Consider the following 20,020-nt stretch of genomic DNA (forward strand, 5'->3'; position numbering starts at 1 on the left):
GAATATAACTACTATAATACTGCCCCCTATGTACAAGAATATAACTACTATAATACTGCCCCCTATGTACAAGAATATAACTACTATAATACTGCCCCCTATGTGCAAGAATATAACTACTATAATACTGCCCCCTATGTGCAAGAATATAACTACTATAATACTGCCCCCTATGTGCAAGAATATAACTACTATAATACTGCCCCCTATGTACAGGAATATAACTACTATAATACTGCCCCCTATGTACAAGAATATAACTACTATAATACTGCCCCCTATGTACAGGAATATAACTACTATAATACTGCACCCTATGTACAAGAATATAACTACTATAATACTGCCCCCTATGTACAAGAATATAACTACTATAATACTGCCCCCTATGTACAGGGATATAACTACTATAATACTGCACCCTATGTACAAGAATATAACTACTATAATACTGTCCCCTATGTACAAGAATATAACTACTATAATACTGCCCCCTATGTACAAGAATATAACTACTATAATACTGCCCCCTATATACAAGAATATAACTACTATAATACTGCCCCCTATGTACAAGAATATAACTACTATAATACTGCCCCCTATATACAAGAATATAACTACTATACTGCTGCCCCTCCCCCTCCTGTCTGTATATTATGGAGATCTTGTCTGCTCTCTCCCTTTTTTATATGCGCAGTGTAGATTTCGGCAGTGACCTAGTTTCTGGTAGAGTTTCTCTCTTCTCCTTGTTTGACCCCGAGTCAGTGACTTGCAGTATATTACGTGGTGGCGGTACTGATTAGTGGGGGGATAGATGAGTGAGGGAGGGTCTGATACATTTGTGTGTAATGAGAGGCGGTTTATACAGATTTCTAGAAAATGTTAGTTTTCATGGCCTGCACCCGGTCCTCATCCTTACAGAACAATGAAGCATGATGGTTTCTTAGTGATGATGACAAGGGATGGATTGTGGTTTGGGCCCGGGAGCTTGTAGTGTATTAGTGATCCTACTCTACGCTCAGGTCACCTGGATTAAATTGTATTGCAATGAGACAGAAGGGGTTAAAGAAAAATCTCACTTCCATTCCGCCAACTACTGGGACCCTGCAGGTTTCTACCTCACTTATTGGTTCCATTGAGAAACATATGGGGGGTAATTCATCACGTGCCGGTGAGTATCCGCTCCGACCTCTTGATGTATCCGTCAGGGACCTGCGCAGCTTACAAATAACACAACTGGCGAATTTTCACGTCTGCATCAAGTGCGCAGGTGTGGGAACCGGCCGCACCCACCCCCTTCACGCATTCACAATAATTTTAGGGCTTATTCACATGGCCGTCTGCGGGGACGTACATGCGGCCGCAAATTTGTACGTCCCCATAGACGCCAATAGCGGCACGGCATGCTCTATCTTTCGGCGTGTGTGCGGCCGTGTGGCGCTATTCCCTTTGGAGGGAGGAGGGGTCACCCCCTTCTCACCTCCAGCACACGGCGGTATGTCCGCACGGCGGGCATACCGCGTGTGAATGTGCCCTAAGAGTGTAGAGCAGAAGCCCTGATAAATATCCCCCAATCTGTCTTAAAATGTGAGAAACCACCTTTGAAGGAAACCTGTAAATAGATGTGACCATGCACACTGCAGCCAATGGGGCACATTTACGTGATCCACGAGGTGCGTTGTCCATCGAATTTTCGGAGCTTCCTCGAATCACTAACATTGTGCGTCCAATTTCCTCCATGTGTCGCTTCCCCGCTCAGGTCCGCCAGTGTTCACCATCTCGGTGCTTGGCTTGCGACACAATTTTGAATGTTAAATCCCGCGCTTAGTCCGAATCAGTCGGATTGTCCGATGGCCACGCCCCCGATTTGTGTTGCATGAAAGTCGGCGCAGCTGCGCCAAAATCTGATCGCATTCGCCAAAAACCCCAGTTAAATGCGGCGCAAAACGGAAAAAGTCGGGAAAACCAACCAAAATGCGATGTGCGGACCCTTGTGCCCCAATGTGTTAGATACTGGGTGCATGTCCTCACACTGCTGTGCTCTCTGCAGCTTTTGATATCTAACGTCCCTTGGGACATGTGTAATCTTTACCTTTGTGTTTGCTGAAATATGAAATGAATATGAAATGAAATCTGGATTTATATTCCAGGATTGTAGCTTCTTCAAGTGCACTGAGGGTGTGTCCTCACACTGCTGTGCTCTCTGTAGCCAGTGTTAGGGACTGGGGGTGTGTCTTCACACTGCTGTGCGCTTTTCTCTCTGCATTCACAGCTCGGACCCATCTAAGTATACTCTGTAATATAAGCAAGGTGGGCGCTACAGTAGTTAGAGTGTCAGGACAAAGACCTCCTCACTGGCTCCAGGCTGGAAGTACTGTGTGTCTGCCGTATCTGTACTTACAGACCTTCTGCCTTTAAATGTAAGTAACAGGATAACTAAAGTTCTCGGCATCGAATTTGGCCAGGGGGATTACCCCATACAAAACTGGGCGGCTTAAGATCGCCGCTCAGAAGGTGGACCAGTGGAAGGGTTGGTCTTTGACCCTCAGAGAAAGGGTGAACCTGATTAAAACTTACCTGCTCCCGTTGCTGATATATCTGGGCAGTGTGTGCATGTTGCCAGAACCCCTCTGGACTCGGGTGTACAGTCTGTTCTTCCAGCTGTTATGGGGGAATAGGCTGAACCTAATCAAGAGGGAGGTTACTTACCGCACGAGGAGACAAGGAGGGTTGTGTATGGTCAACCCTGTGGTGTTCCTAGTGAATACCTTTCTTAAGATCAATGTAGCAAACCTCTGGAAAGAGAGGGCTCCTCCGTGGGTATACTCCTGCAGGGGATGGTTTCGGCCTTTCTTCCAGGAATGGGAGACAGGAGGACAAGTGAAGGATCTCCGTACACCGCATGGGCATCTTCTGGCTTACGCTACCCCGGTTCTGAAGGTGATTCGCCGGTGGGGTCTGGGAATGTGGGAGATCAGGACCATGTCGAGGAAAATCCTTGACAAGAGGGTTCTGTTGACCCATTTCCAGAAGCCTCTGGCCCTCAGGGATTGCCCAAGTCGGGATCTGGGGGTGGGTTTGAGTTTATTGAATTCCATCAGGATCCCCTTGAAGTTTTGGGACGTGACTTGGCGCTGCTTCCATGGAAAGCTGTGTGTGAGGGACAATCTGAAGTGTAGGAGCTCTGAGGAAAGGGGTTGTCCCCGGGAGGAGTGCGGTGGCCTGCTGGAGAGCATGGACCACTTCCTGCTTCAGTGCCCCTTTAACACAGAGGTGTACAACCGGGTGGGCGCTTCCATCCATTGGCCCGGGTTGGCCGGTCTCTCCTATGCGGAGTGGGCCTATGGAGCATTCAGAGGCCTGGGTGGCCGGGACCGCTGCACGTTATTCCTAGTCAGTCTAGTGGTCAGGTACCACATGTGGAACGCACGGTGTTTAGTATCGACGCAGCGTAAAATCCTCCCGGTGGATGAGGTGGTTAGGAACATTCTGGGTGACCTGGTGAAGGTGCGCTCTCTGGAGTATGAGAGGCTGGGCACGGGGAGGGCCTCTCTCCTTTGGAGGGGGTTCTCCTTTAGTGTCCCTTAGTCTGTCATCTCCGCTCCTGGTGTTGGGCTGATGCTGCACTGTAGATTTTTGTTTTGTGTTTTGAGTATATTATCTGATGTGTTGTAGTTTTGTTATTCTTATGCTTGTTTTATATGTTTTTATATATATTGGGCCACATTTATCACTTGTTTTTTCTGTTGTTTTTGCGCCTTTTCATTCAGGCGCACCGTTTTTGCGCCATTTTTGCGATTAAACATCAAATGATATTCATCACGTGCGACTTTTGCATTTAGGCGCAAAAACGGGCGCAAAAACACTCCAGCTCGAAGGTGGCGTTATCTGGGAAGAAAGCACTGAGCCCCTTTGCAGAAGAGCTCATTTCTAGCAGCAAAGCTCAGCCAGACTCTGGAACATATAATAGATACAATTAGATACTCTGCAGACACTAGTACAGATAATAGATACATGAGATACTCTGCAGACACTAGAACATATAATAGATACAATTAGATACTCTGCAGACACTAGTACAGATAATAGATACATGAGATACTCTGCAGACACTGGAACATATAATAGATACAATTAGATACACTGCAGACACTAGTACATATAATAGATACAATTAGATACATTACAGACAGGAGCTGCAGACTCTATTTACAGTTCATCACCTTCTATTTACAAAATATTCTGCAAAACCTGAGCTCAAAGCAAGAGAGAAGAGACGTTTGCACAAGTTTGCAGAAGCTTGCAGAATGTTGCAGATACTACAAACAAGTGTCCCCCATGTAATTCTGCACAGTGTCTGAGGGGGATATTGTGCAGAATTACAGGGGTGCAGCAGGAGACCAGCACTGGGGGATCCCCTCTAGGAGAAGCCCCTGCTGAGGAGGTCACTGGGTGCTGGGTGTCACACACCTGGGTGCTGCTGTGAGTGTTATCTCCATTCTGGGCTGTGGGAGAAACAGAGAGGAGCTTGTAGCAGGATCACATGTAAGAGCCCGAATCTAACATTGCGCCTAAACTGCGCCTAAACTGTGTTAAAGTAAAGTGATTAATAAGAGGCAGAAAATATACTTATCACAGATGGTTGTAGCTTGTGATAATTCTGGCAAAACAGTGCGCCCGAATTTAGGCGCAACTACTACACTTAGGCGCACAATAGTGATAAATGTGGCCCATTGTGTGGTGTGGGGGTGTAGTTAGGTTGGGAGGGAGGATGATAGGGATTGTTTTCCTGGACTGATCCTGGACACTGGTCTGGACTACTTATAGTGTGAACTTTGCCGTTAAACCAGTGTCTCAGGAGAAGGGGGAGGTGATAGGTACAGGGTTTAGTTTAGCTTCTATTACTTATGGTATGGTTTGTTGTACTTAATTGTGTTTTTAAAAAGTGTATTTATAGGCGTAGTTTATGTTGTTTTCAGGGTTTTGTCTCGATTTGATTATTGGCTGGGTGGGAGTGGTGGTATAATTATTTTGGTGTATGTTTTATTATTGTTATTTTTATTCATTTATGTATTTTATGTGTACTAGGTGTGAATGGGGCTGGACCTGATCTGGGAGGCACCCAGTGGGAGACAATTGATATAAGTAACTAACCCCCTGTAACCCTCCTGGGGAGGAGAGGGAGTATGTTCTCTGTGTACAGTACTGGGGACTTGCAGTACCACTCATCACCACTGCCTCAGGTGAATCCTTTAAATGCAAAATATCCCCCACCCCGTTGAAAATTTAAAGTAGGAAAAAATGTTTTTAAAATAATTCTTTTCGAAGCATGCCATAAGAGGGCGCTGCGCTGGTAAATCCTCACCTAGTGCGTAGATAGATGTATCGGGCGCCCCTCACCCCACCTTTGTGCTCAGGCTTCCATATAGAACAATACAGTGTAACGTACTGAAGAGAATTCCCCGCTGATCCCGGCTACATGAGCGCAGCGGTTGCTATGCCAACCACTGGTGATGAATGGCGCAGAGACTGCTCCGCTGCCGAGATCTCTGACTATATCCAACGCTCTGTTATGTATGTGTGTGTTTCTATATCAAGGTATAGGCAGAAAATAGATAGATAGATGATAGGAGATAGATAGATAGATATGAGATAGATAGATAACAGATAGATAGATATGAGATAGATATAGATATGAGATAGGAGATAGATAGATAGATAGATAGGAGGTAGATAGATAGATAGATAGATAGATAGATAGGAGATAGATATGAGATTGATATATAGATAGATATGATAGATATGAGATAGATAGATAGGAGATAGATAGATAGATAGATAGATAGATAGATTGATAGATAGATAGGAGATAGATATGAGATTGATATATAGATAGATATGATAGATATGAGATAGATAGATAGGCGATAGATAGATAGATGAGATAGATAGATAGATAGATAGATAGATAGATATGAGATAGATAGATATGAGATAGATAGATAGATAGATAGATAGGAGGTAGATAGATAGATAGATAGGAGATAGATGGATAGATAGATAGATAGATAGATATGAGATAGATAGATAATAGACAGATAGATAGATAGATATGAGATAGATAGATATGAGATAGATAGATATGAGATAGATAGATAGATAGATAGATAGATAGATAGATATGAGATAGATAGATATGAGATAGATAGATATGAAGTAGATAGATATGAAGTAGATAGATAGATAGATATGAGGTAGATAGATAGATAGATAGATATATAGATAGGAGGTAGATAGATAGATAGGAGGTAGATAGATAGATATAGATATAGATATAAAAGCAAAAAGGCGGCAGCACTCCAAGGAATCGTGGAAAAGTGTGAGGTTTATTCCATACCCGGGTGGAATAGCACCCGTTTGAATCCCTTTTTTCCTGAAGGCTGTGCTGCTTTGCAATTTTTGTTTGTTTTGATAGATAGATAGATATGAGATAGATAGATAAATAGATAGATAGATAAATAGATAGATAGATAGATATGAGATAGATAGATAGATAGATAGGAGATAGATAGATAGATAGATAGGAGATAGATAGATAGATGATAGACAGATAGATAATAGACAGATAGATGATAGATAGATAGATAGATATGAGATAGATAGATAGATAGATATGAGATAGATAGATATGAGATAGATAGATAGATATAGATAGATATGAGATAGATAGATAGATAGATAGATATGAGATAGATAGATAGATATGAGATAGATAGATAGATAGATATGAGATAGATATGAGATAGATAGATATGATAGATATGAGATAGATAGATAGATAGATAGATAGATAGATAGATAGATAGGAGGTAGATAGATAGATAGATAGATAGATAGATAGATAGATAGATAGGAGATAGATAGAAGAGAGAGACAGATATAGATAGATGATAGATAGATATAATTTAGATAGATGATAGCGCCGGTGTATATTAAATGTGCCCCTGGGACTTATTATTCTGTAGGTGTCAACAGGATCTGATAGGAATTATAATTACACTGATGTATGTATCTACCTCCAATAGGTGGCAGTAAAGAGACAACTTTACTCCTCCCAGATGAAGGCTCATTTGCATACTCTTTTTCCCAGAAAGCATTGCTCACTGCCATTCTCCATAGGCAGTGACAGTCTCCCATAAGGATGTGAATATCATGTGAAGGATGTGCATCAAGCTGGAAACAATCAGTAAGACTGAATTTCTCCTTTTTTTTATTGATTTGCAGTCATTTCTCAGCAAGCATTACATTGTACAGGTAAGAAACCATTAAAACGTGACGGATGGTGGGGAGCGAGAACAAGCTTCATACCCTCAATGACACAACAACAAATATTCTCTTCACAGGTCTCGGGTGGACATGGTGGACAGGGGGCATGAGCAGTCTCTATGACATGGAAGGATGCTGGGAACCTCTGATCCTTTCCCATCTCGCATCCTAACGCTCCTCTGGTCAGATTGTATCCATAAGCTGCAAAGCTCTATGACTAGATATGTGGAAACATTGAGATATTATATACCCGTCACTCTTCTGACCCTTTTCCTTCTAGAATTGCTTACTAAACATTCTGAAGCTTCATTGTCTCTTCTACCCGTTCCCTCTACTTCCTCTTGTCCAGTGGGAAGGGTCTGGAACAAGTCAGTGCAGCAGCGAGGAAGTCTCCTATATAGCAACAACTTCCTGTTGGCACATATTCTCATCTCTCTCCCTAACACTTTTCATTCTTACTTGCTCTATTCCCTGAAGATACCTGGTTTCTTCTGCTCTCTTTTTCTACTTCCTCTTGTCCAGTGTAAAAGCCCAGAACAAAAGAGGAAGTCTCTTATACAGCAGGTATGACTTCCTGTTAGCACATATTCTCAACTCTCTTCTTTGATCTACACTCTAAAGCTCAGAGGTTTCTTCTTTTCCACTATTTCCTCTTCTCTAGTGGGACAGGCCTGAAACAAGTTAGCGCAGCAGAAAGGAAGTCTCCTGTATATGCAGCAGAAAGGAAGTCTCCTGTATATGCAGCAGAAAGGAAGTCTCCTGTATGTGCAGCAGAGAGGAAGTCTCCTATATAGCAGATAGTACTTCCTGTTCGCACATATTCCCTCTTGCTCCTCTGTCTCTTTTTTTAGCTATACTCTGAAGGTTTCTTCGTTTCTACTATTTCCTCTTCTCTAGTTGGACAGGCCTGAAACAAGTCAGTGCAGCTTAAAGGAAGTCTCCTATATATGCAGCAGAGAGGAAGATCTCCTATATAACAGGTACGACTTCTCAACTCTCTTCCTACCCTTTCTCTTTTTTGATCTATATTCTGAAGCTCAGAGGTTTCTTCTTTTCTACTATTTTGTCTTCTCAAGTGGGAAAATCCGGAAACAAGTTAGTGCAGCAGAGAGGTAGTCTCCTATATAGCAGGTACTACTTCCTGTAAGCACATATTCTCTCTTCCTGCCCTTTTGTTTTTTTTATTTATACTCTGAAGCCCCGAGGTTTCTTCTTTTCCACTATTTCCTCTTCTCTAGTGGGACGGACCTGAAACAAGTCAGAATAGCATAAAGGAAGTCTCCTGTATATGCAGCATAAAGGAAGTCTCCTGTATATGCAGCAGAAAGGAAGTCTCCTATACATGCAGCAGAAAGGAAGTCTCCTGTATATGCAGCAGAAAGGAAGTCTCCCGTATATGCAGCAGAAAGGAAGTCTCCTATACATGCAGCAGAAAGGAAGTCTCCTGTATATGCAGCAGAGAGGAAGTCTCCTGTATATGCAGCAGAAAGGAAGTCTCCTTTACATGCAGCAGAGAGGAAGTCTCCTGTATCGCAGATACAACTTCCCATTACCACGTATTTTCATCCCTCTCCCTACCCTTGCTCAATATCTTGAAGTTCTCTGGTTTCTTCTACTCCCTTCTATGATTGTTCTATGCTTGCAAAGTTTTCTAGTTTGTTATTCTGCTTCCTGGTCTTTAAGTGGAAGGGGTCTATAACAAATCAGTGCAGCATAGATCAAGTCTCCTGTATAGCAGATTCACTTCTCATGACAACATGTTCTCATGCCCTTTCTCTTTCATGTTTTGCAGGTTCTATACACTTTGAAGCTCCTTCCACCAGCTTCTTTTACTTCCTGTTCTCTAGTGGGAGGGTCCTACAAAAAGTCAGAGCTGCAGAGATGAAGGGTCCTGTATAGCAAATAGGACTTCCTTTGACCACAGATTCCCATCCTTACTAGGCTAAAGCCCATTTCCTTTTTCCCTTACTTCCTGTTTCCTGGAAGGGGCCTAAAACAAGTCAGGTCAGTAGAGAGGAAGTCTGATATACAACTAATAGAACTTCCTGTGACCATATATTCTCGTTCCTCTTCCTGTCCTTCCGCCTTGTTTTGTTTGCTCTATATTCTGAAGCTCCCTGGTTTCTTCTTCCTGCCCTCTAAGTTGGAGGTGCCTAAAACAAGTCAGTGCAGGAGAGAGGAAGTCTCCTGTGTTGTAAATAAAAGTCCTTGTCCTTTTCCTTTATTCCCTGTCAGCAGACAGGAAGCATTATGTATAGCTGGAGTTTCCTATGGCCACATATTCTCGTTCCTATTCATGTCCTTCTTTTTCTGTTCTCTGAAGCTGCATGACCCTTCCCTTTACTTTAATTTTTAAGTGGGAGGGGCCTAAAATAAGTCAGTGCAGCAGACAGGAAGTCTCTTGTATAACTGAGGGAACTTCCTGTGTCTACAGGAAGTGATGACCCAGGCAGGAAGGAGGAGTTTTCTAGGTGACCTGAATCAGTAATACCTTATTATAAGTGATATATGTGTTTTTTGTGAGTTGAGGTGTTCAAATAGATGGGATTAAAATCTGAAAATGTCTCCACATGTGGAAAATTCCGGAATCGGAATGTGAGAAAATGTAGCAATTTTTGATGACTATTTTAGAATATATATGTGAGATCTAGATGTGCAGATGTGAATAATAATATATAAAAAATCTGGATATTTTTAGGATGAGACCTCTCCGGGCCTAAGAGCTTGCGCTCTAATTTGTCAGTCTTTTGGGACTTTTCCAATATGTTAATTTCCCCTAATTGATCACAAGATCTTTGTATCACCTATGGGATGTCGATACTGTGAATTTCTTTCCCTGTACATATGTCCCCCTCCCCCACCCCACGATATAAATGCGCGTACTTGTTCACCTTCGGTCCTACCACATTGACGCTAACTATGAACTTTCAACCACTGGTCACGTTACACCACATAGAAGAGTATAGGGGGCATCACAGGCGGTCACGTGGAGCAGTACATTCTCTTGATAGCACCGTGAACACGTATAGTTTCGGATCATTCTCACATTTGGACCGTACACAAATCAAAAAAAGAAACAGAAAGAACAAAAAAAACCTCAAAAATTAACAAAAATAAAACCCCAAACCATCGGATCAGTGTCGTTAGAGTGTGGCGGGAGTGAGAGGACGTAAAGTCTAGGATACAATCAGAAAGCATAGTCACTAACATTATCCGGTGGCCTTGGTAGTAAAAATCATACAATAATAACCATAATCATCATATAATAGTATCGTCATATAATAATATCCTCATATTATAATAAGTGCTCTCTCATTTTTATGGTTTGGGATTTACTCTTTTGCTTCGGCCAGTTTATTGTTCATCTCTTTGCTCTTCTCCTTGTCCTCGGGTTTGGCGTTGGTGGAGGAGGTGGTCTCGGGGGCCTTCTTTTTGGAAGCTCGGCCGGGGGTGATCTGCTTGTCTTTGGCCTTTTTCACCGGTTTATGGCTTGGGGTGGTGACCTTTTTTGGTTTGGAAGGCTGGACGCTGGGCTTCTCCACCTGAACGGAGACAGACGCACAAAAAAAGACACACAGACACGACAGAGGCGGGAAGTAGAATTTTAGAAAAATGTAAAAATGCAAAAATTGATAATTTTTTATTTATTATTTGTACATTGAGCCGCTGTGTTTTTGGGGAGAAGTGGACCTCGCCCCTGATTCCTGACTTACTACTGTCCATTAAGTTACATGTTTGATACAATGGGGGTCATTTACTAAGGGCCCGATTCGCGTTTTCCTGATGTGTTACCCGAATATTTCCGATTTGCGCCGATTGTACCTGAATTGCCCCAGGATTTTGGCACACGCGATCGGATTGTGGCGCATCGGCGCTGGCATGCACGCGACGGAAATGGGGGGGTGTGGCCGAACGAAAACCCGACGGATTTGGAAAAACCGCCGCATTTAAGAAAAAAATTACACTTACCTTCACCAGGTATAGGCCAGTGAATTTCAGGGCATTCCAGTGGGCCTCCGGGGAACTTCAGCGCAGCAGCGCCACCTGGTGGACGGCGGAGGAACTACCTTAGTGAATCCCGGCCGGACCCGAATCCACCGCAGAGAACGCGCCGCTGGATCGCGAACAGACCGGGTAAGTAAATCTGCCCCAATGTATCAATGTAATTATACACAGTTAAAAAGTTGTAAAGAATTCAGTCTGGATGAGATGGATTCCAAAAGACAATGCAGCTGAGAGGGAGTCACTGATCCCATGGCTGAATCTAGTATATCCGAGCAGTAGCCTGGAGTCACTGATGCCACAGCTTTATCTAGTAGAGCTGAGCTGCAGTGTATAGCAGAGGGATGGACAGAGCAGTGGCCTGGAGTCACTGATCATAGCTGTAACTAGTAGAGCTGAGCTGCAGTGTATAGCAGAGGGATGGACAGAGCGGTGGCCTGGAGACACTGATCATAGCTGTAACTAGTAGAGCTGAGCTGCAGTGTATAGCAGAGGGATGGACAGAGCGGTGGCCTGGAGACACTGATCATAGCTGTATCTAGTAGAGCTGAGCTGCAGTGTATAGCTGAGGGATGGACAGAGCGGTGACCTGGAGTCACTGATCATAGCTGTATCTAGTAGAGCTGAGCTGCAGTGTATAGCAGAGGGATGGACAGGGCAGTGGCCTGGAGACACTGATCATAGCTGTATCTAATAGAGCTGAGCTGCAGTGTATAGCAGAGGGATGGGCAGAGCAGTGGCCTGGAGTCACTGATCATAGCTGTATCTAGTAGAGCTGAGCTGCAGTGTATAGCAGAGGGATGGACAGAGCGGTGGCCTGGAGTCACTGATCATAGCTGTATCTAGTAGAGCTGAGCTGCAGTGTATAGCAGAGGGATGGACAGAGCGGTGACCTGGAGTCACTGGTCATAGGTGTATCTAGTAGAGCTGAGCTGCAGTGTATAGCAGAGGGATGGACAGGGCAGTGGCCTGGAGTCACTGATCATAGCTGTATCTAGTAGAGCTGAGCTGCAGTGTATAGCAGAGGGATGGACAGAGCGGTGACCTGGAGTCACTGGTCATAGGTGTATCTAGTAGAGCTGAGCTGCAGTGTATAGCAGAGGGATGGACAGAGCAGTGGCCTGGAGTCACTGATCATAGCTGTATCTAGTAGAGCTGAGCTGCAGTGTATAGCAGAGGGATGGACAGGGCAGTGGCCTGGAGTCACTGATCATAGCTGTATCTAGTAGAGCTGAGCTGCAGTGTATAGCAGAGGGATGGACAGAGCGGTGGCCTGGAGACACTGATCATAGCTGTATCTAGTAGAGCTGAGCTGCAGTGTATAGCTGAGGGATGGACAGGGCAGTGGCCTGGAGTCACTGATCATAGCTGTATCTAGTAGAGCTGAGCTGCAGTGTATAGCAGAGGGATGGAAAGAGCGGTGACCTGGAGTCACTGGTCATAGGTGTATCTAGTAGAGCTGAGCTGCAGTGTATAGCAGAGGGATGGACAGAGCGGTGACCTGGAGTCACTGATCATAGCTGTAACTAGTAGAGCTGAGCTGCAGTGTATAGCAGAGGGATGGACAGAGCGGTGACCTGGAGTCACTGGTCATAGGTGTATCTAGTAGAGCTGAGCTGCAGTGTATAGCTGAGGGATGGACAGGGCAGTGGCCTGGAGTCACTGATCATAGCTGTATCTAGTAGAGCTGAGCTGCAGTGTATAGCAGAGGGATGGACAGGGCAGTGGCCTGGAGTCACTGATCATAGCTGTATCTACCCTGTTTCCCCTAAAATAAGACATACCCCGAAAATAAGACCTAGTACAATTTTGTTCAGGCTTAGAAATATAAGGCCTCCCCTGAAAATAAGACCTAGCGGCAGTCATTGCAGCAGCTCCCCCCACGCCATACATTAGTATTAGGAAATCTTTTAGATGCTGCAGAAGGTTGTGACATGGGGAGAAATTCATGGAATAAAATCACTGGCTGTTGTGCTGAAAATGTGATACCAGCAGCTACCAGGATAAGAAGGGTCATTTATGGAAAGCGCTTTTACTAAACATGAGAGATTGGGGCCAGTGATTTTAATAGAAATGGAGTCACAAGAAATACAGCAGGAAATTCAGAGTTTGGAGAGTTATAAGGATGTTAGAGAAGTTCTTTTTTTGTTCAATGATAAATGTAAATTCTTGTTCATGGAAAAATAAGACATCCCCTGAAAATAAGACCTAGTGTCTCTTTAGGAGCAAAAATTAATATAAGACACTGTCTTATTTTCGGGGAAACAGGGTAGTAGAGCTGAGCTGCAGTGTATAGCAGAGGGATGGACAGAGCAGTGGCCTGGAGTCACTGGTCATAGGTGTATCTAGTAGAGCTGAGCTGCAGTGTATAGCAGAGGGATGGACAGAGCGGTGACCTGGAGTCACTGGTCATAGCTGTATCTAGTAGAGCTGAGCTGCAGTGTATAGCAGAGGGATGGACAGGGCAGTGGCCTGGAGTCACTGGTCATAGCTGTATCTAGTAGAGCTGAGCTGCAGTGTATAGCTGAGGGATGGACAGAGCAGTGGCCTGGAGACACTGATCATAGCTGTATCTAGTAGAGCTGAGCTGCAGTGTATAGCTGAGGGATGGACAGGGCAGTGGCCTGGAGACACTGATCATAGCTGTAACTAGTAGAGCTGAGCTGCAGTGTATAGCAGAGGGATGGACAGAGCGGTGACCTGGAGTCACTGGTCATAGGTGTATCTAGTAGAGCTGAGCTGCAGTGTATAGCTGAGGGATGGACAGGGCAGTGGCCTGGAGACACTGATCATAGCTGTATCTAGTAGAGCTGAGCTGCAGTGTATAGCAGAGGGATGGACAGAGCAGTGGCCTGGAGTCACTGATCATAGCTGTATCTAGTAGAGCTGAGCTGCAGTGTATAGCTGAGGGATGGACAGAGCGGTGACCTGGAGACACTGATCATAGCTGTATCTAATAGAGCTGAGCTGCAGTGTATAGCAGAGGGATGGACAGGGCAGTGACCTGGAGTCACTGATCATAGCTGTATCTAGTAGAGCTGAGCTGCAGTGTATAGCAGAGGGATGGACAGGGCAGTGGCCTGGAGTCACTGATCATAGCTGTATCTAGTAGAGCTGAGCTGCAGTGTATAGCAGAGGGATGGACAGGGCAGTGACCTGGAGTCACTGATCATAGCTGTATCTAGTAGAGCTGAGCTGCAGTGTATAGCAGAGGGATGGACAGAGCGGTGGCCTGGAGACACTGATCATAGCTGTAACTAGTAGAGCTGAGCTGCAGTGTATAGCTGAGGGATGGACAGGGCAGTGGCCTGGAGACACTGATCATAGCTGTATCTAATAGAGCTGAGCTGCAGTGTATAGCAGAGGGATGGACAGAGCGGTGACCTGGAGTCACTGGTCATAGGTGTATCTAGTAGAGCTGAGCTGCAGTGTATAGCAGAGGGATGGACAGAGCGGTGGCCTGGAGTCACTGATCATAGCTGTATCTAGTAGAGCTGAGCTGCAGTGTATAGCAGAGGGATGGACAGAGCGGTGGCCTGGAGTCACTGATCATAGCTGTATCTAGTAGAGCTGAGCTGCAGTGTATAGCAGAGGGATGGACAGAGCAGTGGCCTGGAGACACTGATCATAGCTGTATCTAGTAGAGCTGAGCTGCAGTGTATAGCTGAGGGATGGACAGAGCGGTGGCCTGGAGTCACTGATCATAGCTGTATCTAGTAGAGCTGAGCTGCAGTGTATAGCAGAGGGATGGACAGGGCAGTGGCCTGGAGTCACTGATCATAGCTGTATCTAGTAGAGCTGAGCTGCAGTGTATAGCAGAGGGATGGACAGAGCAGTGGCCTGGAGTCACTGGTCATAGGTGTATCTAGTAGAGCTGAGCTGCAGTGTATAGCTGAGGGATGGACAGAGCGGTGGCCTGGAGACACTGATCATAGCTGTATCTAGTAGAGCTGAGCTGCAGTGTATAGCAGAGGGATGGACAGAGCGGTGGCCTGGAGTCACTGATCATAGCTGTATCTAGTAGAGCTGAGCTGCAGTGTATAGCAGAGGGATGGACAGAGCAGTGGCCTGGAGACACTGATCATAGCTGTATCTAGTAGAGCTGAGCTGCAGTGTATAGCAGAGGGATGGACAGAGCAGTGGCCTGGAGTCACTGATCATAGCTGTAACTAGTAGAGCTGAGCTGCAGTGTATAGCTGAGGGATGGACAGGGCAGGGACCTGGAGTCACTGATCATAGCTGTATCTAGTAGAGCTGAGCTGCAGTGTATAGCAGAGGGATGGACAGAGCGGTGACCTGGAGTCACTGGTCATAGGTGTATCTAGTAGAGCTGAGCTGCAGTGTATAGCTGAGGGATGGACAGGGCAGTGGCCTGGAGACACTGATCATAGCTGTATCTAGTAGAGCTGAGCTGCAGTGTATAGCTGAGGGATGGACAGAGCGGTGACCTGGAGTCACTGATCATAGGTGTATCTAGTAGAGCTGAGCTGCAGTGTATAGCTGAGGGATGGACAGGGCAGTGGCCTGGAGACACTGATCATAGCTGTATCTAGTAGAGCTGAGCTGCAGTGTATAGCTGAGGGATGGACAGGGCAGTGGCCTGGAGACACTGATCATAGCTGTAACTAGTAGAGCTGAGCTGCAGTGTATAGCAGAGGGATGGACAGAGCGGTGGCCTGGAGACACTGATCATAGCTGTATCTAGTAGAGCTGAGCTGCAGTGTATAGCAGAGGGATGGACAGAGCAGTGGCCTGGAGACACTGATCATAGCTGTATCTAGTAGAGCTGAGCTGCAGTGTATAGCTGAGGGATGGACAGGGCAGTGGCCTGGAGACACTGATCATAGCTGTATCTAGTAGAGCTGAGCTGCAGTGTATAGCAGAGGGATGGACAGAGCAGTGGCCTGGAGACACTGATCATAGCTGTATCTAGTAGAGCTGAGCTGCAGTGTATAGCTGAGGGATGGACAGAGCGGTGACCTGGAGTCACTGGTCATAGGTGTATCTAGTAGAGCTGAGCTGCAGTGTATAGCTGAGGGATGGACAGGGCAGTGGCCTGGAGACACTGATCATAGCTGTAACTAGTAGAGCTGAGCTGCAGTGTATAGAAGAGGGATGGACAGAGCGGTGGCCTGGAGACACTGATCATAGCTGTATCTAGTAGAGCTGAGCTGCAGTGTATAGCAGAGGGATGGACAGAGCGGTGGCCTGGAGTCACTGGTCATAGGTGTATCTAGTAGAGCTGAGCTGCAGTGTATAGCTGAGGGATGGACAGAGCAGTGGCCTGGAGTCACTGGTTATAGGTGTAACTAGTAGAGCTGAGCTGCAGTGTATAGCAGAGGGATGGACAGAGCAGTGGCCTGGAGTCACTGGTCATAGGTGTATCTAGTAGAGCTGAGCTGCAGTGTATAGCAGAGGGATGGACAGAGCAGTGGCCTGGAGTCACTGGTCATAGGTGTATCTAGTAGAGCTGAGCTGCAGTGTATAGCTGAGGGATGGACAGGGCAGTGGCCTGGAGTCACTGATCATAGCTGTAACTAGTAGAGCTGAGCTGCAGTGTATAGCAGAGGGATGGACAGAGCGGTGACCTGGAGTCACTGGTCATAGGTGTATCTAGTAGAGCTGAGCTGCAGTGTATAGCTGAGGGATGGACAGGGCAGTGGCCTGGAGACACTGATCATAGCTGTAACTAGTAGAGCTGAGCTGCAGTGTATAGCAGAGGGATGGACAGAGCGGTGACCTGGAGTCACTGATCATAGCTGTATCTAGTAGAGCTGAGCTGCAGTGTATAGCAGAGGGATGGACAGAGCGGTGGCCTGGAGACACTGATCATAGCTGTATCTAGTAGAGCTGAGCTGCAGTGTATAGCAGAGGGATGGACAGAGCGGTGACCTGGAGTCACTGATCATAGCTGTAACTAGTAGAGCTGAGCTGCAGTGTATAGCAGAGGGATGGACAGAGCGGTGGCCTGGAGTCACTGATCATAGCTGTATCTAGTAGAGCTGAGCTGCAGTGTATAGCAGAGGGATGGACAGAGCGGTGGCCTGGAGACACTGATCATAGGTGTATCTAGTAGAGCTGAGCTGCAGTGTATAGCAGAGGGATGGACAGAGCGGTGGCCTGGAGACACTGATCATAGGTGTATCTAGTAGAGCTGAGCTGCAGTGTATAGCAGAGGGATGGACAGGGCAGTGGCCTGGAGTCACTGGTCATAGGTGTATCTAGTAGAGCTGAGCTGCAGTGTATAGCAGAGGGATGGACAGAGCAGTGGCCTGGAGTCACTGGTCATAGGTGTATCTAGTAGAGCTGAGCTGCAGTGTATAGCAGAGGGATGGACAGGGCAGTGGCCTGGAGTCACTGGTCATAGGTGTATCTAGTAGAGCTGAGCTGCAGTGTATAGCAGAGGGATGGACAGAGCGGTGGCCTGGAGACACTGATCATAGGTGTATCTAGTAGAGCTGAGCTGCAGTGTATAGCAGAGGGATGGACAGGGCAGTGGCCTGGAGTCACTGGTCATAGGTGTATCTAGTAGAGCTGAGCTGCAGTGTATAGCAGAGGGATGGACAGAGCAGTGGCCTGGAGTCACTGATCATAGCTGTATCTAGTAGAGCTGAGCTGCAGTGTATAGCTGAGGGATGGACAGGGCAGTGGCCTGGAGTCACTGATCATAGCTGTATCTAGTAGAGCTGAGCTGCAGTGTATAGCTGAGGGATGGACAGGGCAGTGGCCTGGAGTCACTGATCATAGCTGTATCTAGTAGAGCTGAGCTGCAGTGTATAGCTGAGGGATGGACAGGGCAGTGGCCTGGAGACACTGATCATAGCTGTATCTAGTAGAGCTGAGCTGCAGTGTATAGCTGAGGGATGGACAGGGCAGTGGCCTGGAGACACTGATCATAGCTGTATCTAGTAGAGCTGAGCTGCAGTGTATAGCAGAGGGATGGACAGAGCGGTGGCCTGGAGACACTGATCATAGCTGTATCTAGTAGAGCTGAGCTGCAGTGTATAGCTGAGGGATGGACAGGGCAGTGGCCTGGAGACACTGATCATAGCTGTATCTAGTAGAGCTGAGCTGCAGTGTATAGCTGAGGGATGGACAGAGCGGTGACCTGGAGTCACTGATCATAGCTGTATCTAGTAGAGCTGAGCTGCAGTGTATAGCAGAGGGATGGACAGAGCGGTGACCTGGAGTCACTGATCATAGCTGTATCTAGTAGAGCTGAGCTGCAGTGTATAGCAGAGGGATGGACAGGGCAGTGGCCTGGAGTCACTGATCATAGCTGTATCTAGTAGAGCTGAGCTGCAGTGTATAGCAGAGGGATGGACAGAGCGGTGACCTGGAGTCACTGGTCATAGCTGTATCTAGTAGAGCTGAGCTGCAGTGTATAGCAGAGGGATGGACAGGGCAGTGGCCTGGAGTCACTGGTCATAGCTGTATCTAGTAGAGCTGAGCTGCAGTGTATAGCAGAGGGATGGACAGAGCGGTGGCCTGGAGTCACTGATCATAGCTGTATCTAGTAGAGCTGAGCTGCAGTGTATAGCAGAGGGATGGACAGAGCGGTGGCCTGGAGACACTGATCATAGCTGTATCTAGTAGAGCTGAGCTGCAGTGTATAGCAGAGGGATGGACAGAGCGGTGGCCTGGAGTCACTGATCATAGCTGTATCTAGTAGAGCTGAGCTGCAGTGTATAGCAGAGGGATGGACAGAGCAGTGGCCTGGAGTCACTGATCATAGCTGTAACTAGTAGAGCTGAGCTGCAGTGTATAGCTGAGGGATGGACAGGGCAGGGACCTGGAGTCACTGATCATAGCTGTATCTAGTAGAGCTGAGCTGCAGTGTATAGCTGAGGGATGGACAGAGCAGTGGCCTGGAGTCACTGATCATAGCTGTATCTAGTAGAGCTGAGCTGCAGTGTATAGCAGAGGGATGGACAGAGCGGTGGCCTGGAGTCACTGATCATAGCTGTATCTAGTAGAGCTGAGCTGCAGTGTATAGCAGAGGGATGGACAGAGCAGTGGCCTGGAGACACTGATCATAGCTGTATCTAGTAGAGCTGAGCTGCAGTGTATAGCAGAGGGATGGACAGAGCGGTGACCTGGAGTCACTGATCATAGCTGTATCTAGTAGAGCTGAGCTGCAGTGTATAGCAGAGGGATGGACAGAGCGGTGACCTGGAGTCACTGATCATAGCTGTATCTAGTAGAGCTGAGCTGCAGTGTATAGCAGAGGGATGGACAGAGCGGTGACCTGGAGTCACTGATCATAGCTGTATCTAGTAGAGCTGAGCTGCAGTGTATAGCAGAGGGATGGACAGGGCAGTGGCCTGGAGTCACTGATCATAGCTGTATCTAGTAGAGCTGAGCTGCAGTGTATAGCTGAGGGATGGACAGAGCAGTGGCCTGGAGTCACTGATCATAGCTGTATCTAGTAGAGCTGAGCTGCAGTGTATAGCAGAGGGATGGACAGGGCAGTGGCCTGGAGACACTGATCATAGCTGTATCTAGTAGAGCTGAGCTGCAGTGTATAGCAGAGGGATGGACAGAGCAGTGGCCTGGAGACACTGATCATAGCTGTATCTAGTAGAGCTGAGCTGCAGTGTATAGCAGAGGGATGGACAGGGCAGTGGCCTGGAGTCACTGGTCATAGGTGTATCTAGTAGAGCTGAGCTGCAGTGTATAGCTGAGGGAT

At 46.5% G+C, this 20,020-nt stretch overlaps 1 protein-coding gene across 4 annotated transcripts in view; it reads right to left on the minus strand.

The window, feature by feature from the left end:
* The window catches only part of MAP6 (microtubule associated protein 6), a 63,109-nt gene that overhangs the window by 4,740 nt on the left and 38,349 nt on the right, over nucleotides 1–20,020 (minus strand). For 2 of the 4 annotated variants that reach the window (XM_072133910.1, XM_072133911.1), the window contains exon 3: nucleotides 10,666–10,871. In XM_072133910.1, the coding sequence (XP_071990011.1) occupies nucleotides 10,666–10,871 (206 nt within the window). Of the gene's footprint in view, nucleotides 1–7,256; nucleotides 10,872–20,020 lie in introns of those variants that run through there. The other 2 variants (XM_072133913.1, XM_072133914.1) reach the window with 1 other exon arrangement.

This window comes from Engystomops pustulosus, chromosome 2, assembly GCF_040894005.1.
Source record: "Engystomops pustulosus chromosome 2, aEngPut4.maternal, whole genome shotgun sequence".
NCBI classification, from domain to species: Eukaryota; Metazoa; Chordata; class Amphibia; order Anura; family Leptodactylidae; genus Engystomops; species Engystomops pustulosus.